Genomic DNA, 27,400 nt, shown 5'->3' on the forward strand with positions numbered 1-27,400 from the left:
CTCAATCCCAGGACCCTGGGATCATGACCTGAGCTGAAGACAGAGACCAAGCCACCCAGGTGCCCTACCACTTCTTAATTTAAAAAAAACCAAAAAACCGATAAACTAGGAATCTACCACTTCTTAATTTAAAAAAAAAAAAACAAAAAACTGATAAACTAGGAATAGGAATTAATTTCCTCAACCTGATAAAGGGCACCTTGGAAAAAAACCACAACTAATATCACACTAAAGGTGAAAGATTGAATGTCTTCTCCCTATGATCAGGAACAAGACAAGGATGTGTATTCATGAATTTCTCTATTTAACACAAAGAGAGGTCTATCAGGATAATTATGCAAGAAAATGAAATAAAAAGTATAGAATAGAAAGGAAGAAGTAAAACTATATTAGCAGGTGACATAGTTTGTAAACAGAAGATCCTAAAGAATCAACCAAAATATTGGGATACAAGATCAATATACAGCTATCAATTGTTTTCTATACACTTGCAATGAGCAATCCAAAAATGAAATTAAGAAAATAATTCCATTTTTAACAGTATTAAAAACAATGAAAATACTTAGAGTAAATTTAACAAAAGAACTTAAATTCTGAATGCTACAAAACCCTGTTGAAAGAAATTAAAGACCTAAACAACTGGGAAGACATTCCATATTCATGGATCAGATAATTTAATGGTTAAACTGGCAATACTCCCCAAATGGATCTACAGATTCAGTGCAATCCTTGTCAACATTCCAGATGGCTTCTTCTGAGAAACTGAGAAACTGATCCTAAAATTCATATGGAAATACAAGGGAATCAAGAAGCCAAAACAATCTCGCAAAAGAGAAACAAAGTTGAAGGACTCAGACTCCCAATTTCAAAACCATAGAAGGTTTTGAAAATACAGTAATCAAGAAAGTGTGGCATAAGGATAGACCTATAGATCAATGAAATAATATTCAGAGTCTAGAAATAAACCCTCATATCTATAGTCAATTGATTTTTTAAAATTTTTTTTAAAAGATTGTATTTATTTATTTGACAGAGAGAGAGAGAGATCACAAGTAGGCAGAGAGGCAGGCAGAGAGAGAAGGAGAAGCAGGCTCCCTGCTTAGCAGAGAGCCCAATGCGTGGGCTCCATCCCAGGACCCTGAGATCATGACCTAAGCCGAAGGCAGAGGCTTAACCCACTGAGCCACCCAGGCGTCCCAAGTCAACTGATTTTTGACAAGAGTGCCAAGACCATTCAATGGAGAAAGAATAGTCTTTTTAACAAATGGTACTGCAATGACTGGATGTCCAGGTGCAAAGAATAATTTTGTTCCTCATACCATATACAAAAACTAACACAAAATGAATCAAAAACCTAAATGTAAGAGTTAAAAATACAAAAGTTTTAGAAAAAAAACACAGCCATAAATAATCTTGGTTTGGGCAATGGATTCTTTGGCATGATGCCAAAAGCATAAGCAACCAAGAAAAAAATAAATTGGACTTCATCAAAATTAAAAACCTTTCTGCTTCAAAGGACACCATCAAGAAAGTGAGAAAACAGCCCTCTAAAAGAAAGAAAACATTTGCAAATCATATATTTGATCAAGAACTTGTAACTGGAATATATAAAGGAAATTCTCACAACAAAATAATATAAAAATGAATAACTAAAAATAGACAGATGATCTGAATAGACATTTTTCCAAAGATCTGCAAATGGCTAATACACACAGGACAAAACGCTCAATATCATTAGTCATTAGGGAAATGCAAATGAAAACCCTAAATGAACTACGATTTCTTACCCAACAGGATGGGTGTAATCAAAAGGACAGACAATAACAAGTGTTACGAAGGATGTGGAAAAAATGGAACCATCACACACTGCTGGTGGAAATGAAGAATGGTGTAGGCACTTGGGAAAACTGTAGTTTCTCAAAATGTTAAACATTGAGCTACCATATGACACAGCAATTATACTCCTAGGTATATACCCAAGAGCACCAAAAATACGTGTATACACTCTAATGCGTACATGAATGTTCATAATAGCATGGTTCACAATAGTAAAAAAGTAGAAACAACCCAAATGTCCATCAATTGATGAATAGATGAATACGACGTGGCATATTCCTACAATAGAATACTATTTAGAGATGAAAAGGAATGAAATTCTGATTCATGTTACAACATGAACTTTCAAAACATTATGCTGAATGAAAGAATTCAAGCAGAAAAGACTCCATGTGGCCTTGATTACATTGATATGAAATGTCCAGAGAAGCCCATATCTGTAGAGACAGACAGTAGATTAGTGATTGCCTAGGGCTGGGGAGGTAATGGGTAGGGGAGTCACTGCTAATGGTTTGGGGGAGGGATGTGAAAATGTTCTAAAATTGCTAGTGGTGATGGTTTTACAGCTCTGTGAATATTCTAAAAACCAATGAATTTTATGGTTTAAACCGGTGAATCGTGGCCTGTGAATTATAGCTCCATAAAACTGCTCTTTTAAGAAAGTGATCCAGGAAAAGAGGTGGCATTTCCTCAAAGAGTTAAACAAAGAATTGCCATATGACCAGGCATTTTCAGTCCTAGGTGTATATCCCTCAAGAATTGAATATGGGGGCGCCTGGGTGGCTCAGTGGGTTAAGCCGCTGCCTTTGGCTCGGGTCATGATCTCAGGGGCCTGGGATCGAGTCCCACATCGGGCTCTCTGCTCAGCAGGGAGCCTGCTTCCCTTTCTCTCTCTCTGCCTGCCTCTCTGCCTACTTGTGATCTCTGTCTGTCAAATAAACAAATAAAATCTTTAAAAAAAAAAGAATTGAATACGGGAATTCTAAACAAGTACACATATGCCCATGTTCATAGCCGCACTATTCCCAGTAGTCGAACAGGTGGAAACAACTCAAATGTCCATCACCAAATGAATCGATAAATAAAATGTGGTCTATACCCACAAGGGAATACTATTCAGCCTTGAAAAGGAATGAAGTATGAGAGATGCTACAACATGCATGAACCCCAAAAACATGTCAAGTGAAAGGTGGCAGGGGTTACATTGTACATGATTTCATTTACCTATTCACCTATTCCATCCAGAATGGACAAATTCACAGAGATAGAACACAACAGTGGCCGTGGCCAGGGGCGGAAAGGAGAGGGAAATCGGGAGAAGCTGTCTAATAGCTAAGGGGTTTTGGTTTGGAGTGATGGAAATGTTTGGAACTGGACTAGAAGGGGTGGTTATACAACTTTGTGAATGAACAAAATGTCACTGAAAACTTCCCTCTACAATGATTAATTTTGTGCTACGTGCATTTCACCTTGATAAATTAAAAGAAAAACCCATCCCCAAATCTAAGGCAATATTTTCTATTTACCTGCAACATTTTAAAAGTTGAGAAGTATTTCAAAAAGAGAAACCTTACTTTTACAAGTTGGGTGTGGCTTTTTTTTTTTTTTTTTTTTTTTTTTTGGTAACCTGAGAAATTTGGCTAAATTTCAAGAATCTTGGATAATCCTAGATATAAAAAGAACATTACTCCCTTTTCTCTTTTATAATAAATTATTACCATGGAATTAGCTCAGTTGCAGCTTTGGAAAGATTTACAGATTTGAAAGAGTTAGTGCATCTCTCCTGTGTCTCCAAAGTGGGAGATGAGCTTTGCTAACTTACCAGCATCAGTCAGCTGGGAGGCGGAATGGCACTTGATTCCCAAGAGAAAACATCACACGCTAATTAGTATAGAATACCCTGCACCCTAACTGTCCATCTTAAGCCTGAGTGCACTTCCTAAAACAAGATGTGGAGTAGAATATGGGAAAATTATCCATAAGCTAGATACGAAAAGAAGGAGGTTTAAGAGAGAAATAGTCACATAATCAGCCCAGTTTATTTTTACTTTTATCTGCTTGTGGAGACTCTGTCTCTTAAACACTCAAGTGAGTTGTAGCTCAATTTCAGTAGGTATGAGAAAGAACTTCAGGACGAAATAAACAAGGAAATATTTAAGCCTCTAATTATATGGGGGTTGTGGAATTTAGAAACAACACACTTTTTCGGAAGCCGATGATCTTGAGTTTCCCAAATTCTACCTGCAACAGTCTAAAAATGTGGGGGCAAATCTCATAAAGTTCTGTGTTGAATAGCTGTAAAAAATAATCCAATCACTGAGTTACAAAATCTAATAAAAAGTCAATGATGCTGCTAAACATCACAGAGGTTTGGATATAGCTACTTATAAGCATATTGAATAAACAGAGAGAAATTTCCAGAGGCTTTCTTATTCCCTGCCACTGGGTTTGAAATTCACATTTTTATACTGTACGTTCTCAGCTGAAATCAAATCAAACATAAGCTCTTTCTTAGATAATACTTTATGGTACATCCTAAATTCAAAGCCACATCTTCCTAAAGGTAGTTTCCCGCGTTCTGCCAACATTCAGCCTTCAGCTGGAGTGACAGCGCCTTGTGCACAAGCGCACGGGGCGGCTGGAGAAGCGAGTGACTTCCCCGGGAAAGGGGAGAGGGCGAAGCTGGCTCACTCTCTCTTGGCCGTTCCAGAAAACGGGCACCCCCCACCTCCCACTGGCACTCACCTTTTTCAGATTTCCTGTCTTTCGTTGACGACGAAGTCCCACAGCCCATGTCTTCTAAATCATGTGTGCTCATGAATTGAACTTCTCATTCCGAAACAGAGTGTGAAAAGTGCCTCCCTTTATGCTGCGAGGAGCCCCTCCTAGCTGATCCACCTCAGGCATAGATCCTGATGAGGAAGACACAGGCGGGAGGGGGGGGAGGAAAGCACCCGTTAACAGCAAGGTATCTAAGGGCTGCTGAGCAGGATTCATTTTATGCTTCTTCTCAACTGCTGTTCATCATGTGATGTGGAAAGTGATCAGACATAATCTAAAGCGGTTCATTTTCCAGAACACAGCAGCAGCCGCCGAGCAGCTATAGATTGCTTTTTCTGCTACACGTAAACTATCTTTTCCCCAAGTCAAGGTTAGATCAAGGTCTGTATAAATGCTGTATAAAATAAAGCACTGAAAACAGAAAGGAAAACAGAAATGTAAGAGCATAGGATTTTCTAATGGAAACACAGGGAATGGGATATGGAGGACCTGATAGAAGTTAACTGTTTGGGCTGTAAGCACAAAATAATTAAATCTATCTAGGCTTTTAAAAACACAGATTGGAGACAGACTATGACAAAACAACATGTTTGAACAACTCTGCCAAAATTCAAATCGAAGTGAGTTCCTCAACACTATTTCTCAGAATCAGCTGGAGAGCTTGTTTTTATAAAGGAGGCTCCAGGCCTCCCCCCCACCCCCCAGACTAAGGTGCCACAATGGGGGAAGGGGGCCAAGTGCCCTTTTTGTTTGTTTGTATTATTTTCTTCCTTTTTTTTTTTTTTTTTTTTTTTTTTTTTTTTTCAGTAAACTCTACGCCCGAAGAGGGCTTGACCTCACAACCTGAGATCAAGAGTCCAGTGGGCCCTTTTTAAATAAGCTATGTGATTCCGAGACAACCTCTGCTCCCAGGTCTATCCTCACACTCGCTGGTTGAAACTGCTCAACTGGATTTTAGTATTCTACCTCACTACCTTTGGGAGTGATGTTTCCTTTATTTTGTATTGCTCCAAATCAGCCTGATCTAATCTATTTGCATTTCATGATAGGAACAAAATCAGAGAACAACTGACTGGACGCTACCAAAGTGTCCTTTTGGTAGGGTCGTTTCTCCATTAGCAGTACACTAAAAGCCTCAAAACTATGACTCAACTAAAGAAAGAGAAAAAATAAAATGAGCGAAATATTTGAATTATGGAAATACCATTCAAACAATAATAACCTTAATAAACAGATATTTTGATCAGAGCTAGACCTGATTCTTTTATGTATGGTATGAATTAACCCTCCTAAATGTTGAGTTATCTCCAAATTTGACAGGCATCTCTATCATATCTTTCTTATCTACATAATGGGTAAAAAATGTTGACAAGGTCAGCTCCAAGGGCACAATAGCCGCTGGAGCCTTCCATTCCAACCCATTCTCCAGGGTCACTACAGGGCCCTTTCATTCACACTCTCAGCATATTTGTGCAGCTAGGTAGTAAATCCACCTGTCATAACATCCTGGGAAATTTTGCTAAATATTTTCATGAAATTAATATACATCCATTAACACCTCGACTATCCCAGCCCCCAGAAGAAGAAAATGAAGTAGGGGAGGAGGACAGAAGGAGGGAAAAAAGGAGGAAATCAGTTGGGCAGGACTTTTAATAACAGAATCACTAAAGTTGAAAGGTGAGAGAGACCTTTAAAATTGCCTGGAATTTACACAAAGTACAAGGAAGTCAAGCAACTTACCTCAAGTCATATAGAGAAATTGGTTATCAAACCTTGTTGCCTCTTACCATAGCCGGGGGAGCTTTTAAAACTCCCAGTGCTCAGCCAGCACTGCATTAAGGGAGACTGAGGCCTGGATCCCAGCCCCAGAGATTCTGATGTAACTGGTACTGGGTGGGGGGTTGGGCATCAAGATTTTTAAGAACGCCCCAGATGATTCTAACATGTAGCCACATTCGACAGTCTTTAATAGTGACAGTATTTGAGCAAACCCATGATGACACCTAAGGATCATCACATTTTCCTCTGCAGGCTCTGACTCCATCTGTTTGGAACAGAATTTTTCCAAAGGTCATGTCAGGCTTATAAAGCAGTGGTTTCTGGCCTCTCTTCTTTTCTCATTTTTGAAATCTGGGCAGTATTTACCTATCACCTGCCTTCTCTCTGTACTCAGAAGTGTCTTTTTTTTTTTTTTTTTTTTAAGATTCTACCCATTTATTTAGAAACAGGGCTGGGGGAGAGAGAGAGGGGAAGGGAGGGGGAGAGGCAGAGGGAGAGAGAATACCAAGCAGACGAGTAGACTGGGGCCGCATCTCATGACCCCGACACCACCACCCAAGGTGAAACCTAGTCAGATGCTCCTGAGCCACCCTGGCGTCCCTGTACTCAGCAATTTCTTATAGGTTATCTGTAGCACCTCTGAGAACACACCCGCTGGGGTCCTTCATTACCCTTCAAAGTCGTTCACCTCCTCCTGGTGACTTTCTCCACGCACCTAGATCAGTGCTCCCTGACAAGCACCATCAGATTCACCAGGGGAGGTTATTAAAAAATGAAGACTCTCGGGGCGCCTGGGTGGTTCAGTGGGTTAAGGTGCTGCCTTTGGCTCAGGTCATGATCTCGGGGTCATGGGATCGAGTCCCGCATCAGGTTCTCTGCTCAGTGGGGAGCCTGCTTCCCTCTCTCTCTCTGCCTGCCTCTCTGCCTACTTGTGATCTCTGTCAAATAAATAAATAAAAATCTTTTAAAAAAGAAAAAAAGAAGTGAGACATTTCAATCTTTTCTTTTCCAGAAAAAAATAAAATAAAATAAAGCAATATCTCTCCAAAAACATTTGGTTCTCAGCCACCCCTGAGTTCATTACACAAGCAAATTTCATGTAAAAAATTCACTAGGAACTAAAAAGGATCAAACTTGAGTATATTTCTGTTAGACTGTAAGCTCCAAGGGTATCTTTCTTTCTAAATACTCCTTGAATCTCTGGCACCTTCACAGTGCCTTTCACATAGCAGGTGTTTGATAAATGCTAAATGCATTAATGGAGCTTCCTAAGCTACCGTCCTTTGTTCTCTTTTTAAAGATTTTATTTATTGGGGCACCTGGGTGGCTCAGTGGGTTAAAGCCTCTGCCTTCGGCTCAGGTCATGGTCCCAGGGTCCTGGGATCGAGTCCCGCATCAGGCTCTCTGCTCAGCAGGGAGCCTGCTTCCTCCTCTCTCTGCCTACCTCTCTGCCTACCTGTGATCTCGGTCTGTCAAATAAATAGATAAAATCTTTAAAAAAAAATTAATTGCTGGGGCTCTGGGTGGCTCAGCCGGTTGAGCATCGGACTCTTGATTTCAACTCACATCATAATCTCAGGGTTGTGGAGCTGAGCCCTGCACTGGGCTCCATGCTTGGTGCAGGGTCTGCTGGACAGATTCTTTCTCTCCTTCTCCTTCCCTCTTTGCTCCTACCCCTGCTCAGGCTCACTCACTTGTGCGCTCTCGCGCGCGCTCTCTCTCTCTCTCTCTCTCTCATATAAATAAATAAATAAATACAATCTTAAAAAAAAAATGCTAAAAGCCAGTATTAGTCCATGACTTGGTACACAGATGCCTGCTATTTCATTATACAAAAGCCTTTTATTAAACCAGAAAATGGGTAGTACTTACAGATTCATTTTTAAAGAGGATTTTAAAATCACAATGGAGAAAAACAGAATTATTCCAGAATTCTTTCGTTTTTAGGGAAAAATTTGCTGTTGAAATTTTTATACTACTAAATAAGTATTAAGCAAGCTATTCTTCAACTGTTTTTCTCCTTCAGGTAACAGGTAAAACAAACAAACCAAAAGAACTATTTTAATGCTCACCAAAACAGGGGCCACTTAATACTCCCACACAGAGCCCAAAGTACACTGCCATCACCCACTCAAAGCCAGAGAGGAAAACAAGTTTGTAAGCAGCGTATGTACCTTTGAGGACATCTCCAGCTGGCTGCAAGGCTGATAAAAATGATCGGGGGATTTTCCATTATTGAGAAAAATCGAAGCTCCTTGCATTTGCAGCCCTCTGTCAGCATTAGAAAAGCACTTAGTGTGCCAAAGAAGTCTCCGGAGAAATGATACCCTAGGGCCTGAAAGGGGTCCTGTGGCTCAAGAGGTGGAGAGCTTCTTCAGGGTTCACAAAGACCCAAGGACGCATCCTCAACGATATGGACACTGAAAAGGTGGCTCTTAGCAAAAAAAACAGCTTGAAATTTGCCCAGGGAGGCTGCCCCTACCAATATTTATATGTCGAGGATGGTTTTAAAGCACAAACATGAAACAGTGACTCATCATTGGCACTCACTTCTAATCTGAAAAAGAAAAGGTTTCTACGGCTTCTGCTGGAAGGTTTTTACTGTGCGTGGGGGCTGGGGGGCCACTGAAGGGCCCAACGGTTTGAGGTCCAGCTCTTTTCATGCTACCCACTTTTCACTTCCCAAGGTGAAAATACATGGAATGAACAAATGATGGCCCTTGGAGCCAAGCTAAACCTCAGCCATCAAGCACCCTCCAAGTGCTAGCCCTGCCTCCCCAAGCTGTTATTTGTTCTTCATTTCATTCCAGACTACAGTCTTATTGGACTCCCACGCCCCCGCTCAGCTACCTGGGCTTTGATTCTGCCTCTGGCATTCGAGATGGGGCTTGGGAGGTTTCCCATGCTGAAAACTCAGCCTTTCTCAGAAATGCTGCCTTTTATGAGAAATTCCTCCTCCAGCTCTGGCCCTGAGGAACCCAAATCCAGGACCCAGTGTACTTCAACAGGCAACACACTCCCACCGCCCAAGGTGGGACGCATGGAGGACAGATGTCTCTTGAGGCTCGCCTTGCTGTGTTCTCTGTGGTGGTCACCAGGGGTTCTATAGCCTGGTGTCGGTGGCCTAAGGATGACTAAGGGGCACAGAGTGGGGTAGAGGAGTCCCTGGTGGATGGCGCTAGAGAGGCCCGTTCCAGCACTCCGTTTCCAGAAGAACACTGTAGCCTTTCCTTGTTCGTACCCTTGTGGCTGGGGTCTTAAATGTGTCTGTGAGACAGACCCAGTGACTCTTGCCGGCTCTCATCAGATGAAAGACTAAAAAGAAGGAGAAACGCCACTGAATACCAGAAGGCATCTGAAGGTATCTATATCGGACAGGATGGTCATCAAGAGGCAGCTTGGCCTGGTTCCAGGTTTTCCACAGTGTGTTTGTGGAAGAGTAGTTCTCCGTGCTATATGATTCTAGGCACGAGGCAAAAAAGGCCCCACAGTCGAATAAGTTGAGGAGAAGTCGGGTGAAACAGATTTCTTGACGGCAAGATTCCTTAGAGCCTTCAACACGTTACTATGCGTCTCTAATAGGAATCTCTGAGAAAAAAGCCAGAGTGTCCACCATTTCCCAAACAGCCTAGCAGGGGACCCTTTTGAGGTAAAGCATCTCCAGAACATGTGTTGTTCCTAAGAGCCTAATGATGGCTCAGTGGGGCCTGGGGTTTAGAAGTCAAAGAAACTGGGGCTATCTGCTGGCTGAAGTCAGTAGAGCATGCGAGTCTTCATCTCAGGGTGGTGCGTTCAAGCCCTACACTGGGTGTGGAGCCTACTTATATAAATAAATAAAAATGAATTATTTAACTAATTAACATAAATTCCTCTGTACCTCCGTTTTCTCTTAATGGGATAATAGCGCCTACCTGACCAGCTTGTACTGAGGACTACTGAGGAGTTCAGCGGTGCAAAGAACCAGCTTGAACAAAAAGCAATTCCTCTTAGCTGAATGAGGGAGGAGAGGCCATGCACAGGCGGGGGCTCACCATGGTCAAGTGTTGAAACGAGATTGTGTTTGCTCAGATCTCTTCCTTCCAAATGCATGGTCTGGGACCTCCGGAGGCTAAAACCCTACGAGGTCTACTCCTTCTGGGATAATTGCAGATTCATAAGAAATGAACTCTCTTCCTCAGAGAGCACTAAGATCTGAAAGAACACTACGCCAGTAATAAGCATAATAGCTAAAATCACTACTTCTTATCAAGGGACTACTGTTTACCCAGCCCAGTGGTTGCTCTCTGTTTCTCTTTCTCCAGCTAATCTTCACGCAAACTTTTAAGGTGTGTCCATCACTCCCGTGTTATAGATGAAGAACTGAGATTCAGAAATTAAATATGGTACCCCGTGGCACAGCTGACCAGTGGCAGCCCCAAAGACCCGTTCTGGTCAATGGTTAAAGAACAAAAATGTCCACTATAAGGTTGTCTACATCTTGGTCTCAGATCCAGTCTGAAGCCCCAAATCACTAAAGAGAATTCTTGAACATTTCAAGGAATTCGGTTTCCCTTTCCTAAAGAGAGACGGAAACCTAATGATCTTCCAAGATAGCAACAGGCCAAGGGGGCTACGGGAAGATTTCTGAACATGAAGTTGCGTCATGGGCTTTGAAGGATTTCTCGAAGTATCTCTTCCCTCATTTCTAGTTCTCACCCAAGTGACCACAGAGTTTTTCCAAATGTCAAGTTCCTTTGAAATAGGCTGCAATCCTTCAAACGGCAAAGTCATCTGTACCCCTTTCTAAGATGAGGACAGCTGATTTGGAATCAGAATCTCTGAGAAAAACATCACTCTGAGAAATTGCAAAGCCATAAAATAAACTCTAAGGTATGCACATTTCCTATCCCATCACTACACAATCGATATTTATATGGTAGACTTCTGCTTGCTCAAAATACCTAAGGACAAGCAAACATATTACCTCTTTCTTCTGCTTGGCTGATGCGGAGGGTTTTCCTCACCCCAGGTGTTTCAAGAGACCCCAGAACAAGGAGAAAACCTTCTTTATGAGGGATGCAGAGGCCTGAAAGAAAAGCGGTACAAGTCCAGCTGTCTCTGGAGCACGCCCCCCGAACACACGCGCGAGCAGGCACGCGTGCACACACTCCACATCCCGAGTCCTCGCCGCTCTCTGTAGGGAGAACTCTTGCTTAAAGAAATCAAGAAAGAAATACACATGCACACACACAAAGAAATAATTCCAGCGAGCCTTGGGGGCTTTGCCTTTCAGCCTGGAAGAGGGGCCCAGAGTCAACAGATCCGGGAGAGGCCGAGTTGGGCTGGGAGCCCCAGCTGTCTGGCCTGGCCCTGCCGCATTCCCATCAGCTCGGAGATCAAGGGACACGCTCAAGCAATGGGTTGTGGTCACAGGACTGCTTTCAAGGGGCCCTGGGCCTGGACAGACAGGGCCAGACCAATAGGCTGCTGTTGGCATAAATAATCTGCCTCGATACAAAACACACGGTGAATTTTTCTAAGTAAGGGCAGAAGAGCATTCTGTGGTTCATCCTGGAGGTCCACCAAGGCTGGTTTTTAGGCAGCACCGCAGCCACGTGCGTGTGGCTAGGAGAAGGGGGCACGCTACACTTTCCTCCTTGGGACTCCAAAAGGCCGGAGGGGAAGGGCGCGGCCCCAGGTGCTGCGCTGCGGTGGTATTCCTCCGGCTGTTCCATTAGCTGCATGGTGGGGAACCCATCAGGGGGACACAGATTCCCCTGCCCCCCGCGGTGGGGAGGATCATGGGAGAGTGCACCCTGTGATCTTGCTGACTTTGAGAAGGAAGAGGAGGGAGCCGGTACCAGGGCGGGTGCCGCCAGCCTGGGTTCCAACATCTTTCGAGGCCCTCTGAGGTAATCTTGCTCCCGGAGGCACAAACCCACGGCAGCGGCGCCCACAGCCGGTCTCCTCCCCAGTCCTGCCTGGCTGGCCAGCCGGCGTGTTTTCCCGCTTCCTGGCCTTCTGCATTGCAAGCTTGGATTGAAAGGACTTGGGCCAAAATCATATGCTAACCCCGCCCAGGCTGCTCTCTAGCCGTAGTTCCTTTCTGCACTTGAGAGCCACAGGGGATCCAAGGAAGTGGTCGCCTAGCTCACGATTAAAGCTAATGGAGTCACTTTAAAAAATAACTGGAGAGGCAGCTCTAGGCTTCTGTACTCCCATTAGCATATTAAATATGATCAGAGGGCCTCATTAGGAGGCAGTACAACCGTACAGGTTTCCATGGCAGGCGCTCCAAGACAAGGGCCTGGTGAGGCCGCCATCCACGGTGCAAACGATAGTGTCATTACCCAGGCTCGGAGACAAATAGTGGACAATGTCGCTCTGTGGCTGTTTCCAGCCAAATGCCTGTTCAGTCCACAGTGGTTAAATGATGGCTATGTCTAGATTTGGTTGTTCAAATATCACCTCCTCTGTGTGAAGCTTTTCTTAAAGCACCAAAGGGGAGTTAGGCGCTCTGTGCCCTGGCTCTCAAAGCCACATATGCGTCCAATTCTAGAGCTCTTGCAAAGTGCTCTGTAATTTGTCCTTGTACATGTGAAATGCAGAGGAAATTTTCACTCTTATATGTGAAAGGACAGGGTCCATTTCATTCCTCTTGGCAATCCTAGTACCAAATGCATAAAAGGTACTCACCAAATACTTGTTTCATCACAGAAAGAAAGGAAAGGAGGGAAAGAACTTCTGACTTAGGTGGTTATTTTAATGGCCAGTCTCTGGACCATGAATTACATGAGCCGTGCCCTTTATGTGATAGATCTAAAACTTAGAATTTGCTTAAATGAAGAGTTTCACCGTATTTTTCCATTGTAGGAAGAATGTTGGAATGTGACTTTGAGTGCTACCAAGAGTCTTAGACCCAGCCTCCAATTGCTGAATAAACCAGCACTGATGGATGTGAATAAATCAAAGTAACGATAGCGTTCACTGAGCACGTACTACGTTCTAGGCCCTTGTTAGTCTTACATGTATTAATCTCATTTCATCCACACACCATCCTATGAGGCATATATTATGTCTTCCCTATTTACACTTTAGGACCTAGAGCCCAAAGTCAAACAGCAAATGAGTGGCAAAGCTGGGATCCGAACCCGGGCACTTTGACTCTCAAACCCTTACTTCTGATCCTTACACTACACTGCCTCGGTCAGCACCTTACGTGTTTGTAAAATGACGAACCCAGCCTCTTCTCAGATGCTGTCCGACTTCCCTCCAGCTGAGCAGGGAGGTGTTCTCCCAGGCTGAAAACAGAAAAAAATAATTGGCAAAGTAACGTTCACAGTTTTAAATTCGCTAGTTAATAGATTCGTGCCCCCAAACAGTCAAGGTCAATGTCTCTCTGGGTGGGCATATCATCATATGAAAAGAGCCCCCAGCAAAGGTTGGAAAAGGCCATGGCAATACCAAATCATCCTGAACTAAGGTGGCTTGTGCTCTTCAATTCGACACAGTGCCACCCGACCCTCTGAGCTCCCCTATGTGACAGGCGCTGCTGAAGGACAGGGACATAAAGGGGGAACCAAATGGATGTGATTAGGTGGGGCAGACACCTAGGCAAATAAGAAAATAAAATCACAAATTAAAATATTGCTCTCCTGTTGGAATATAAACTCCAACAGGAGTAATAGGCATGTAATAGATATTTATTATGCAAGTAAATACGAGCAGTATGGTATGATAAGATCTCTAACAGGACAGGGACGGGGCACAGAGAAAGGGCCCCATCGCAGAAAGGGGGATGAAAGAAGGTTTTCTAAGTGAGATGCTGCTGGGGTGCCTGGCCGGCTCAGTCGGCAGAGCAGAGCGGGGTAACTCTTGATCTCAGGGCTGTGAGGGCAAGCCCCCTGTTAGGCATAAAGCTTGGTTAAAGAAAAAGGAAAGGAAAAGAAAAGAAGGGAGGCCCAGCCCGAGAGGTGATGACTGAGCAGCCAGAAGTTAGAAGTTAACCAAGAAGAAAAGAGGTGAGGGGAGGGGGAGGGGGGTGTTCTTGCAGATGGCACGTATCTCACAGTGTTTAACAAGGACGTGAAACAGGAGAGGTAAGACCAAAATCAGAAAGCACTGAGTTCCTGATTATGACAGTGCGGGTAGCTGTACACGTGGGCGGAGGAACGTGCTCCTCTGCTAGGACTGAGCCCCGCCCCTGCAGGCTGGACTTACTCTTTCCCCGCTGCCTCGGCTGTCCTCTCTCCTGCCCTGCTCACTTCCCCATTTCCCTACTGGGTTTGCCTTCACCCTCCTTGCTCTCAAATGCTTTTCTCAGAGTCTGCACCTGAGGGAACCCAGATCAGGGCCCTGGTTTAGTCTATGGTGGGAGCAAGCTACAGAAAGAGAGAGGGGAATGGAGAGGCTGGTTACCTCACTAGGGACAGACTGGGCATTGCGGCAGACCTCTCCTGGGCCACAAGCGTCCTGGAGTTGGCCACAGTTCCATCTTCTAGCAAGGAAAGGTCATTCAAAGGGGCGGCTCCTACTGATCATGAAACACACCGGGGAATATACTAGATTCTAGACAGAGCAGCTGGATTCAGGAAGAGACTGAGAAAAGAAACAACGTGGGCTGATCTATTTGGTAGTGAGTACTTAAGGTTTCTGTCCACTCCTGACCCCTGATACCTTATGCCCAATAGCACCCCTTCGGATAATAGAAAGGAAATTATTAGAACTCATATGTTCATCTATTTTTAAATTCTTCTTGAACTTCCTATTTTCATGTATGTTTGATAATGTACACAATATATGAGTTCAGTAGTATTTGTTACAAATACATTAATATACTCATGTTAGGGGTCCATTCTAAAAAAGCTTGTACTGTGACAGGTTCACGATCAAAAACATTCACAGAATCTTGATTTAAAGAGCCTACTTCCTTTTAAAGAGAGGGAAAGAATACCAAGTAATTTTATGTTTCAATAAAGAGAAAGGATCAAGCATATTTCCAGGGATGAATTCTGGGTATTGAAAAGCCACATTAAGTAAGAGAGAAGAGAGGCCAGATTTAGCAAGTCATTAGAAAGCCATTAAAAGAAATTAAAAGTGGGTTATAATTCACTATCCAGGGAAAGAAATTCATAAAGGCCAGTGCTGGCCAGATGTATCTGTTGGGGTCTCCTGGTCAGCAGCCATAATGACAGGCTGAAACAGCTGTCACTATGTGTTGACGTTTACAAGGTCGCTTTGAAGAGGCTACAAAGTTGAGCTCTCCATGGTTGTGATTTAATAAACAGAAGATTGGCAGGTATGAGGATTTAAATTTTGACCACTGCTTAATCTAAGCCTAGCTTGGTCCTAGATGGCTCAAGTTAAAAACAACAAACAAGGGGCGCCTGGGTGGCTCAGTGGGTTAAGCCGCTGCCTTCGGCTCAGGTCATGATTTCAGGGTCCTGGGATCGAGTCCAGCATCGGGCTCTCTGCTCAGCAGGGAGCCTACTTCCTCCTCTCTCTCTGCCTGCCTCTCTGTCTACTTGTGATGTCTCTCTGTCAAATAAATAAATTAAAACAAACAAACAAACAAACTCCTAAAATAACCCCGAAGCTTCAGAAATCAAATCAAAAAGCTTCAGAGAGAGTCACCTAAAGACAGTCTACCCACTCTGCCTGCCTCTCCCATGGAACAAAGCTATAAAACACCAGGACAGGATCCATGGAGCAGCCATCTGAAGACTGCGGCAGGCAGACCCAAGATGGCTCCCAACAGTCCCTGCCTCCTGGTATTCACGCTCCAGTGTAACCCCCTCCCCTTCAGTGTAAGGCTGGACCTAGTTAGCAACGGATTTCTAATCAATAAAATACGGCAAATGTGTTGGGCTATTGCTTCTGTGACTCAGTTATAAAAAACTGTGGCTTTCTGTCTTGCTAGCAGTCTCTATTACCCTCACAGGTTGTGTGCTTTTGATGAAGTAAGCTGCCATGTTGGAGAGGCCTACGTGGCTGAGGACTGAAGGAGGTTTCTGACCAAAAGCCAGCAAGGAACGGACGCCTTCGATCCAACAGACCTCAAGGAACTGAATCCTGCCAACAAGCACTTGAGATTGGAAGTGGATCCTTCTCCAGCGAAGCCTTCCTGTGACTGTAGCCGACACATTGACTACAACAGCTTGTGAGGACCCAGGTAAGCCATGCCTGGACTCCTAACCCACAGAAGCTGTGAGATCATAAATGTGCATTTTAAGCTTTAAGGTTTTCGGTAACCTGTATGTAGCAATGAATAAGTAACACAAGGACTCTGAAAAGTAAGTAGCAGAAGGAAGACTGAGGAAGAAGATCAGAGTTTGAAGTACTACAAGAGTGGCGGTGAGTTGGCCGTCTTCTTCCCTCCAGTTCCCCTCGCCTGGATTTGAGGAGCAAAAGTTCAAATCAAAGCCACAATGAGAAAACCCAGTAAGCCTATTAAGGCAGTTAAAAACAACCCAGTCGTACCCAGCGCTGGTTGGGATGTGGAGTGACTCGGACCGTCATGCTTTGCTGGTGAGAATGCAAAATGGTACATTTACTTTGAAAAATAGTTCGGTTAGTTTCTTGTAAAGTGGAACATACATTTTACCGTATGACACCACAATCCTAGCCCTGGGTATTTACTCTAGAGGAAGCTTATATTCACACAAAAGCCTGTACACAAGTTCGTAGGGTCAAATATGGCAAACACCCAGATGTCCTTTGGCGAGTGAATGGAAGCGCAACTGTGGGACCTCTATACACTGGAATACTACTTAAGAAGAAAAAGGAATAAATTATTGATGCCTAAAACCTGGATGAATCTCAAAGGCATTATGTTGAGTAAAAGAACCCGGTTTAAAAGGTCACATACATTTCTATGACATTCTTGGGAGACAACACCACAGGGATGGAGAACCACTCAGTAGTTGTCAAGGTTTATGGGGGCGGGGGTGTGACTACAAGCAGAAAGCAAGAACAAGTTTTGGGGCAATGTTCTGTATCCTAATTTTTTAGAGTGGTGGTTACGCTAACCTATCCACGTGTCCCTATTTACTGTACACGAATTTTAAAATAAAAAGCTTCAGAGCTGGCTCTGGTTTAGGGCCTTGGGGTCTGCAAGATATGAAAGTCCCCATGGGTTGACTTTGCCAAGGGCCTCCCCAAATCCCAGCCAGAAGTAGCACCTTCGACTGCAAACTACGAGCCCTAAAAAAAAAAACACTGGCCCTTCCCTCTGACTTCACCTTTGGCTCTCTATCCATGGGCAAAACTCACAAAACAGAGATCCTAGTCAGAAAACGTACCCCAAGCATTCTTTATTCAACAGGTACTTACTAAGCACGTTTTAGCTACGAGGCAGGGATACAACAATGAATACATTCTGATCCATCTCCCTTCCAGGTACACGGTTGAACGAGGGACTCGGGTCTGCCCACAAGTAGTTTCAAGAGAGGAGGTGCAGGTACAGAGAGAGGCCCACGTACTACTGGAGTCTAGAAGGATAGTCGTTCTGCAGGTTAAGTGAGGAGGCAGTTCATAGAACATGAAAGATGGGAAAGGCACTCCAGGGAACGTGGGAGCATGTGCTATTTCAGTAATGTTTCCTGAGACTGGGGGGCTGAGGATGTATAGAGCAGAGGATGGGGGTAGGATGGGGTAGCTGTGGTCATTCTTAGAAACCATGACAAAGAATTCAGACCCTAACTCATCAGTCAGGGCTTACAATTTCAAGCGCTCGCATGGGCTGGGGCAGGTAAGATACATGAATGAAGCAGCTTAGGCGGAAGCGACAGGACATTCTAGAGAGCTTTTATCTAAATGAGGCAGCTGCTACTTAGTGGTTGCTCCCTCTTAGGCTGCCAGACAGAAATCCTGGCCCAGGGTCGCCCAGTGTAATTTTTCAAGAGAAGCTGAACATATTTTTATGTGAAATCTCCCTACTTTTAAATATCAGTATATTTCTGCAAATTTCAGATACCATTGATTATAGGTACATCATTATTTTACATACTGATAAGAAAGAAAAAAGCCACCCATCAAACCATTATGCTCCATCGATTTTAAGACTCATTGCAATCTCAGAGGTACTAAAAATGTGAAAAACATGGACATCTCAGAATCCATGAAATGCAGTCATTCTTTTTTTTCTCAAAGCACCATAGAGGCTCCACGGAATCCATGCAGTATGAGCCTGCCAGAGGGCGAACTTGATTTTTCTTTCTTGCTTGCTTGCTTTTCTTTGTTTCTTTCTTAAGATTTATTTATTTCTTTGACAGAAAGACACAGCGAGAGAGGGAACACAAACAGGGGGAGCGGGAGAGGGAGAAACAGGCTTCCCGCTGAGTGGGGAGCCCGATGCAAAACTCGACCCATGGACCCCAAGATCATGACATAACCCAAAGGCAGACACTCAACGACTGAGCCACCCAGGGGCCCACGAACTTGATTTCTAAGTGAAGGGAAGCCTGAGGGTGATCTGATTAGATTCAAACTTGAGGAATATCACTGATGAGGAACTGGGGGAAAGCCCGCCCTAGGAAGACCAACAAGGAAGCCCTGGCAACAATCCAGGAGATGAGAAGGGCTGGATTAAAGCAAGGGTCAGCGGGAGGCGGTGGGGGTGAAGAGGAGGGGCCTGATGTGAAAGCCTTTCCGGTAATAAATCCCTCAGGTCCCAGAGTGAGTATAGGCAGGGATGGAGGTTTCTAGTTTGAAATAATAGATGGGTTAATCACTTCAATATTTACTGGGTGTCCACCATATGCCAGGCATGATGCCGAGCGCTGGGTGTAACGTGGCAGACAACACAGACACCCTCCCTGCCCTCTTGTCATACGCAGTCTGGTGGGCAATGCCATTAACCGTGGTATTAGTGGGTAGAACACGAAAGGGAGGTGGAGAAAAATAACGAGTTCACATGTCCCGTCGGCAGCAGAAGCCTGAGTGTAGAGCCCAGGAAATAAATCAATCTATAGATTCTCATTAAGAGGTCACCAGGTTATGGATAACAACTGAAGCGGCTGGAGAGGATGAAACAGCCACGGAGAGCCGGGAGGGAAAGAAGGCACGAGCGGTGAAACCAGAAGCCTGAAGAATTGAGACATTTAAAGGAAAAGAGGAGGAGGAAGGAACAAAGGAGACCAAAAAAGCAACAATCTGGAAAGGAAGAGGCCCGGGAGAGAGGGAGACAGGTATTCTCATGTAATCCAATATACTTGCATCTATAATTACCGCGTAGAAGTAATTTACCTTGGCAATGTACGATTCAGATTTTTCAGAGTTACGGGTGTTTTGCATGAATGCCAAATAGGCTTATCAGAACTGCTTCTTATTTAGAGAGTTGTGATATTTTTAAATATTGCCACAATCTGTTCCTTTAGCTTGTATGTGCTTGCGTTTTGCATGTATCACAGTTTGACATCTAGCATGAGTCAATGGCAGAGTAATGGTAATTTCTTACTTCTTCTTATTTTCCTTCTGCAGGAGCTATAATCTGCCATTCCAAGACAAAAATAAAATGAGAATATACATTTATGCAACTGCCTTTCATATCAAGGCACTGGGAATTGGGAAAAATTGATCTAGGCACACAGTGGAGTCCCTTTGTATGATCATCGTGAGGTCCTTGGCCTAGAGCTCTGTCCCGGTGAGCCTGTGATGTGGTAAGACACTCTGGTCCTCTGGAATTACCCAGGAAAGTCCTTCATTTTGTAGGAGAGGACACAAGGCCCAGAGAAGTTAGCTGGCCTCCCCAACATTATATATATTATATATTATATAATATATATATTATATATTATATATCTTACGATTTGGTGGCCAACACTCCTTCTACATCAGGGTGACCCAATTCTACCCTATAAAGATCGCCCAAATATAAATTATAGTAAAGTATGTAAAATACATATTAAAGAATGATAAACTTCATACACAAAACTCCATACATAGAGTCTACCAGAGTTGGCTAAACAGAGGAGGAAGGCTAACTTTTAGTCATATGGTTCCATACCCAGATTTCATCCAACTCATCTGCTCCATTAAGCGTTCTTACCCTTCTAAGTTTTATCAGTCCTGCACAGGTTCAAGGAAAATAGACTCCTAGATCTTCACTTCGTTGGTTGCTGAATCTTTCAGCCTGACCTGCAGGCTCAGGACACTATCCATTGTCACACTTATAAGTCTTACTTAAAGAGAATTCCTCAGCTTCACCTAGAATTTTCCAGAGGTAAATTCTAGAATGATTCTTTAATAGGTTGCCTTGGCAACCCCACAATGTCAGAGGCAGATATGACAGTCCTGCCAACAGAATGTGAACAATACAAGCTGGATGAGAGAACCACTTCCTGTGTATTGGAAAGACAGGTTCCAGGTTCTTCAAGCTTTCTTTCTGCCACCATTTGCTTTCCTGTCAACCATTTCTGCATCACAAACACAGAAAACAAAGCAGAGTTGGTTTCTTGGAGGAACACTGAAACTACTAGCTAAAACAAGACCTGGGAAAGATCCCTGACTTTCTGTTCACAACCCTTGCTGCTATTGCCTGAGAGGATTAAGTGCTCATTGGGAAGCCTTTAGAAAAGTTTTCAGAGAATTTTCTTTAAGAGCACTTATTCTTGTCTTGGTTTCATTCATATACTCAGTCAACAAACATTTGTTGAGCACCCATGGTGTGCCAGGCACTATTCTAGACCCTGGAGATATACCAGAACTGACAAGGTCCCTTCCCTCATGAAGTTTATAGCCTAGTGGGGGAAGTAAACATTAATTAAATACTCATAAAGGTAAATGTGAAATTGCAAAGGAGAAGTACATGTATTATGAGAATGAGTCAGGAGGTCAAGCCAATAATTGCTTATCAAAGAAAATAAGCTTTGAACTGACATCTAAAAGACAAATACTGATTAAGTGAAGGTGTTGATGGGGGAAGGAGTCAAGCATACATTTGAGTTAAGACAAGATTTTAAGTTTACCAAAGCTGAAGTTAGTATTTTCACCAATATTGCAGAGACTATGAGATCTGTGAGTCTCTTTTATATAAAACTCTCTAAAACAGTGCTTCTCAAACTTTAATGTACTTATAAATCACCGAGGAATATTGTTAAAACACAGATTCCTGGGGTGCCTGGGTGGCTCAGTGGGTTAGGGCCTCTGCCTTCGGCTCAGGTCATGATCCCAGTGCCCTGGGATCGAGCCCTGCATTGGGCTCTCTGCTCAGCGGGGAGCCTGCTTCCCTCCTCTCTCTCTCTGCCTGCCTCTCTGCCTACTTGTGATCTCTGTCTGTCAAATAAATAAATAAATAAGAAACTTCTCTATGTGTAATGACTCATTAACAGGTTCACTTTCATTTTTTTTTTTAAAGATTTTATTTATTTATTTGACAGAGAGAAATCACAAGTAGATGGAGAGGCAGGCAGAGAGAGAGAGGGAAGCAGGCTCCCTGCTGAGCAGGACCCTGAGATCATGACCTGAGCCGAAGGCAGCAGCTTAACCCACTGAGCCACCCAGGCGCCCTCACTTTCATTTTTTAATGAAGCTCTGGATGTCATATCACATGAGATAAGAAGAACCTTTGCAGGGATCAAAAGCAGGCCACCCCAAAATGTGCCACTTTGGCACACAGATTACTTCCAGCCAGAAACAATCAAGGCCCCAAAAGACACATGAAGAAACAGCCACCTTCCCCTTAACTGCGTAAAGGAATTTAGATAGAGGACCTGCTCCAGGAAGACAGCTGTCGCCATAGCTAACTATATCATGGTATCAACTAGGTATGGCAGACATGAAGGAGCCGAGCAAGACCGGTTTGATCAAATTCCTTTCTATGTCCCATTGTTTCTGAGTGGCCCAGCAAACATTTGTTTATCCGACATTTACTCTTTTTTCATCTTCCTGTGAATTGCTTCCCTTCCCTTTGAAGTTCCAGACTCCTACCCCCTTCTCCTTTGTACAGGATGACACATGGCCCTCATCATGCCTATCTGTGGGATCTCATGTCTGTGTGGATTTCCTGCACATACATAATTAAGTTTTATTTTCTCCTGTTAATTTGCTTCATGTCAGTTCAATTCTTAGACCAGCAGCAAGAACTTTGAAGAGTATAAAAAGATTTTTTTCCTCCCCAACTCTGCCCTTTTAGGTCTGTTTCTTACTACCCAACATAATTACTTCTGATATGCCACGTTCCTGCTGGTGTGGCTATGTGAAAACGACACTATGAAAACAAGTTGATGAGAGACTCAAGATTTCTAAGCATTGTTTTTCCTGAGAAGGTTGTGAAATATAGGGCCTAGAACTAACTATTATCATTTTCTAAAAATCAAAAATGAAGTTTTCTGTGCACAGAAGAGTAGGAGGATTACGAAAGGGAACAGGGAATAAGTTCTTGTTATTTCATAAAAATATCAGTGCTGCCACTTAACAGCTGTGTGTGAACTTGAGAAAATCACATTACCTCTCTGGGCCTGTTTCATAGAAAACCAAGATATGGAAGAAGGGAAGGGAAGGGACGGGAAGGAAAAAGGAAAGTAAAAAAGAAACAGAAAAAACTGGGATAGTGATATCCACCATGCTGGGTTAAAATAAAGAATAAATGAGTTAAAAAAAAAAAAAGAAGAAATGAGTTAATATAAAACATGGCAGCCTAGTTAGTTGCCTAATCAATATCCATTCTCCCTTTCTTCCTTACAAGTAAAATCTCAATTTTGTTTTAGGCGGCTATGGGCTTAGCCAACAAAATTTGATTTGCTAGGTTCCCTTGCAGTTACAGTGGTCATGTGACACGGTTCTGGATAATAAAATATAAGCAGAAATCTACTGGCTGAAGCTCACAGAAAAGCTATTTTCCTGATTTAAAAAAGAAAAAAAAAAAAAAGACAAGACTCCGCTGACATGAGCCCTTTCCTCTTTGCCCTTCCCCCATTCTGTACCAGCGGGAACAACGTCTGCAGGAGGAGCGGCCTTCTTGTGAGCATTAGGATGCCAGCCTCCTGCTGAGAATGATAATGCAGAAAGGTTGAAAGAGAAGCCTGAGATATGAGTAATAATGTGAAGTTGCTTCTCTTGTGACTTCATATCACATGGGATAAAAACCAACACCTCTGTGTTAAGTCCTTGCTATTTGGCTTACCTTATTACCTGCAGCCAAACACATTCTCTAACCAGTAGGCCTATAAAGCAGTTTGAGTAGTGCCTACCTCGTCATTAGCATTCAATCAATATTAGCTGTTGTTACTGTTACGACTTGCACAGCATTTTCTGTTCCTTAACCAGATGGTTAGCAAGTATTCCCCTCATTTCCTTGCAATAGTACCCCAATTTTCATTTTTGAAATCAACTCTCTCCCTATTCTCAGCCCTGTGGTTTCCATGGAACTAACATCACCCCGACTGTCCCTGGGGGCGCCTGGGGGGCTCAGTTAAGCATCTGCCTTCGGCCCAGGTCATGATCCCAGAGTCCTGGGATCGAGCCCCACATCAGGCTCCCTGGTCAGTGGGGGGTCTGCTTGTCCCTCTTCTTCTCCCTCTGCCCCTCCCCCAGCTCATGCACACACTCCTCCCTCCCTCTCTCTCCCTCTCTTGCTCTTAAATAAATAAAATCGTAAACAAAACAAAACAAAACAACAAAAAAAGGCCCTGATGGGCTTAAGCAAAATCAGCATGAGCCCACTTTCCAAACAACAGTGATTGTCAAGGGATGGGCCCATAACTCAGGCCTCAGCCAACAAGCCCATCTCCTTTACTTGGTAAAAAGGAGTGTTCCAGGGACGCCTGGGTGGCTCAGTTGGTTAAGCAACTGCTTTCCACTCAGGTCATGATCCCAGCGTCCCGGGATCAACTCCCACATCGGGCTCCTTGCTCGACCGGGAGCCTGCTTTTCCCTCTGCCTCTGCTGCCACTCTGCTTGTGCTGGCTTGCGCACGCGCTCTCTCTCCCTCTCTCTCTCTCTGGCAAATAAATAAATAAAATCTTAAAAAATTAAAAAAAAAAGGAGTGTTCCAGTGGGTATGTAGCTAAAGATTGGCAATATAAGTGACTCTGGGGGCGCCTTCAGAGAGCGCTGGGACACAGACTCACTGTCCCAGCTGAGGGGCAATGCTCTGAGCATGGCTGTCACCATGCGGAGAACAGGTGTGAGGGGTACAACTGGGACATGGAGAAGAGTGACCAGGAGAGGGCAAGGAAATGGAGCTGGAGCCCTTCATTGGAAATCTCTGCATGAAGTTTTACCTTAGAATGTTCAAGTCATATTCATTTGAGACTGGTTTGATAACTTGGTTTGGATTCAGTCCTCTGCCACTTGTGACACTGTCAGATGGGGGACAAAAAAAAAAAAAAGAAAGAATAATTCAACGTAAGGATTATATAGGCTTAAAAGAATCCTTCCAAACTCTTCCCTAGTGTATCTATTTAATCAAATGTAGGGACAAGCACAATGTAAATTCATATCCAAATCCCCTTTCCAAAAGAAAGGAACAGCAATAAAATCTGCAATTTGCAATTGTGTAAATCCATTCCTTTTTCTTTTCCAAAAGAAAAAACCCAGGCAACTGAAAGTGCTTTGTTTTTTTGTTTGTTTTTCATTTTTGTAAACATGTCCAGGACAACTCCTTCAAGAACAGATGTGTCTTGGGGTTTTAGAATCATTGTTGGACCCAGAGGCTGACACTGGAAACCTATAACTAATACTGAAATAATATTCACAGACAGTTGTCATGACAGCCTGCTCGTTCTGCACAAAATAGAACCCACTGCATTTTAACAGGATCTATCAGAGGAAAGCTGCCAGTCTGCAGACAGCCTCTAACTGAGTTAAACAACCTGCTAATTGGTTTTATTATTGCATTAGCCTTCAGACTATACCCTAATGATATCCCCCCAATCACAAATATTTAAAACAATAAAAATCCATAATACAATTTTTGTTTAAAACCTGCATCACTCTTCGTATCTTCCCATCAGACTATGAGGAACAACTCAGAGGCGGGTCCCATCCTGTGCACTGTTGAATCTCCTCGTAAATCTAAAGGAGACAGTAAGTGTTGGGCCAGTCCAGGGATTAGCCAAGTTCATTTCCATCAACAATTAGCATTGGCTAGAGCTGCCACCGGATATTTCCTTGTAAGTGGGGTTCTGTAGGAGAGGGGAGTGGCCAAATTGTTCTGCGCTCCGTTACAAAGGCCCAGGGGAGTGACTTTAGAAACTAGAGGCATCTCAAGACATATAAACAAGGGAGGGGGAGGCGAAGTATTTTGAGCTGATCTGTTCCTCACCTGGGTGGCCATCTCTACCAATTTAAGTTGTGATTGGTTGTGACTGTGGGTGAATTTGGAGATTAGAGATAGCAGGTATGGAAAGGAATACTGTAAGGCCATTTTTACTGTTAGGCAGGCTTTTCACATATAAAAGCCTCCTGCCCTCCTCTCCCCTCTGCATTCTCTTCTTTTGAGTCTCTACTTTAAGAGAGAGGAGACAGGGTCTATTAAAATTCGATAACATCCTGAGTTAGGAAAACAACATCAAACCATTATCATCCATTAACAGCGTGGAACAAATCAGTCCTTTGGGGAAATTAATGTTCTTCAAACTCCTTGAGATGGGGCCAGGTCAACACTTAAAGAAAAAAAACAAAACAACAATAATAAAACCTCCCATACTACCCAATACTGTGCTCCTAGACATATTGCAGGCATGTGATCATAAACAACTTCTACCAACAGACTACAACACGGAGCAATCCCTCAGTAGCTGGTGGGCAGATTAGAGACATTGTCAAAATGATACAGGAGACATCTAAGGGTGAGAAATGTGGAAATGTTGAATTGGTAGGTATATGTTTTCCCTTCATGTATCTGAAACTCTTACTAAACAATGGCATTACAAATTAGGGGTTTTATTTTTCATAAGAAACATAGGATCTGGAAGTATGAAATCTGGAGCTGGGACTCAGGCATCTTCTTTCTTTCAGCCAAGTCACATAGCTTTTTTATTCAAAATTGTCAACTCATGGTCACGAAGTGGCTGCTCTACCTCCAGCATCCACATGTGCATTCCGGGCCGAAAGTAAACAACTAAGAGCAAAATGAGGCATACCACCCGTGTATACCTTCATTTAAAGAAATGGTTTTGGAAGCCCCCCTGCTTCCAAACATCTCACGGCCAGAACTGTGCCACCCAGTCTCTTTTAGCTACAAGGGAGCCTGGGAAATCAAGCTGTTTTAGCTGGATACGTTGCCAAATGAAACAAAATCAGGCAGTGCAGTGTAGAGGCTAAATACAGCCCGTGGAGCCAGATGGCCTGAGTGTAAAGCCCTGCTCCTTTGTTTACTAGCTACACCACTACACAAGTCATTTAATTATTCTATGCCTCCGGTCTTCTCATCTGTAAGCCAGGTGTCATAACCTTTTCTCACAGGGTTCTTGAGTAGATTAAAGGAGTTAATCTGAGCAAAGAGTTTAGAACGGTCTCTAATACATAGCAAGTACTCTACAAATGTTTATTGTGATTTTTATTATTGAGGAAAAGGAGGAGGATGAATTGGGGGCAAGCAACCAAAGGCACCCCAGATGTTTGCCCACTCTCGACCTCTACCTGCCCTAGCTACCGTGCTCCCTGTGAACAAGCACCCCACTGGGTTTGAGCACTGCGGGCTGGCTCCCCAAACACCTTGAAACCCAAAGCCTGCCCTGCCGGAATGGGCCGTCTCCCCGTTTACTGGGAACAGAAGGGCAACCAAAACTTCGAGTATCTGGGACAGGACCCCCACTGCAAGCCACTGTGCTGCTGCCCACCCATTTTCGATGAACCGTCAGGACTCCTCCTATCAGAAATGTCAGTGAGCCCAATTGCAACCGGCCTGAGCAAAACCAGGAATGCCTTCTTCCAATGACTGAGGAGTCCACAGGTAGATGTAGGGCATGGCTTGTTGGAGGCCTTACGGGAGGGCATCCAGTCGTTCTCGTTCTCAGCTCTAACCCCTCGCTCCTTTCTTAGGCTTCAGGCAGGCAGCCGATGTCTTCATGCTTTCTGATCA

The 27,400-nt window shown here is 43.6% G+C and overlaps 1 protein-coding gene across 3 annotated transcripts in view; it reads right to left on the reverse strand.

Annotated features, from left to right (window-relative positions):
- The window catches only part of PPEF1 (protein phosphatase with EF-hand domain 1), a 113,482-nt gene extending 92,923 nt beyond the window's left edge, over positions 1 to 20,559 (reverse strand). The window contains exons 1-5 of one of the 3 annotated variants that reach the window (XM_082718376.1): positions 20,423 to 20,559; positions 19,621 to 19,864; positions 13,595 to 13,676; positions 11,360 to 11,461; positions 4,582 to 4,748 (exon numbers count right to left, since the gene is read on the reverse strand). In XM_082718376.1, the coding sequence (XP_082574502.1) occupies positions 4,582 to 4,654 (73 nt within the window). In that variant the 5' untranslated portion in view covers positions 4,655 to 4,748; positions 11,360 to 11,461; positions 13,595 to 13,676; positions 19,621 to 19,864; positions 20,423 to 20,559. Of the gene's footprint in view, positions 1 to 4,581; positions 4,749 to 11,359; positions 11,462 to 13,589; positions 13,677 to 19,620; positions 19,865 to 20,422 lie in introns of all 3 variants that reach the window. The other 2 variants (XM_082718377.1, XM_082718378.1) reach the window with 2 other exon arrangements.
- Positions 20,560 to 27,400: the final 6,841 nt, after the last annotated feature.

Source organism: Mustela nivalis (assembly GCF_964662115.1).
Source record: "Mustela nivalis genome assembly, chromosome: X".
In the NCBI taxonomy this organism is placed as follows: Eukaryota; Metazoa; Chordata; class Mammalia; order Carnivora; family Mustelidae; genus Mustela; species Mustela nivalis.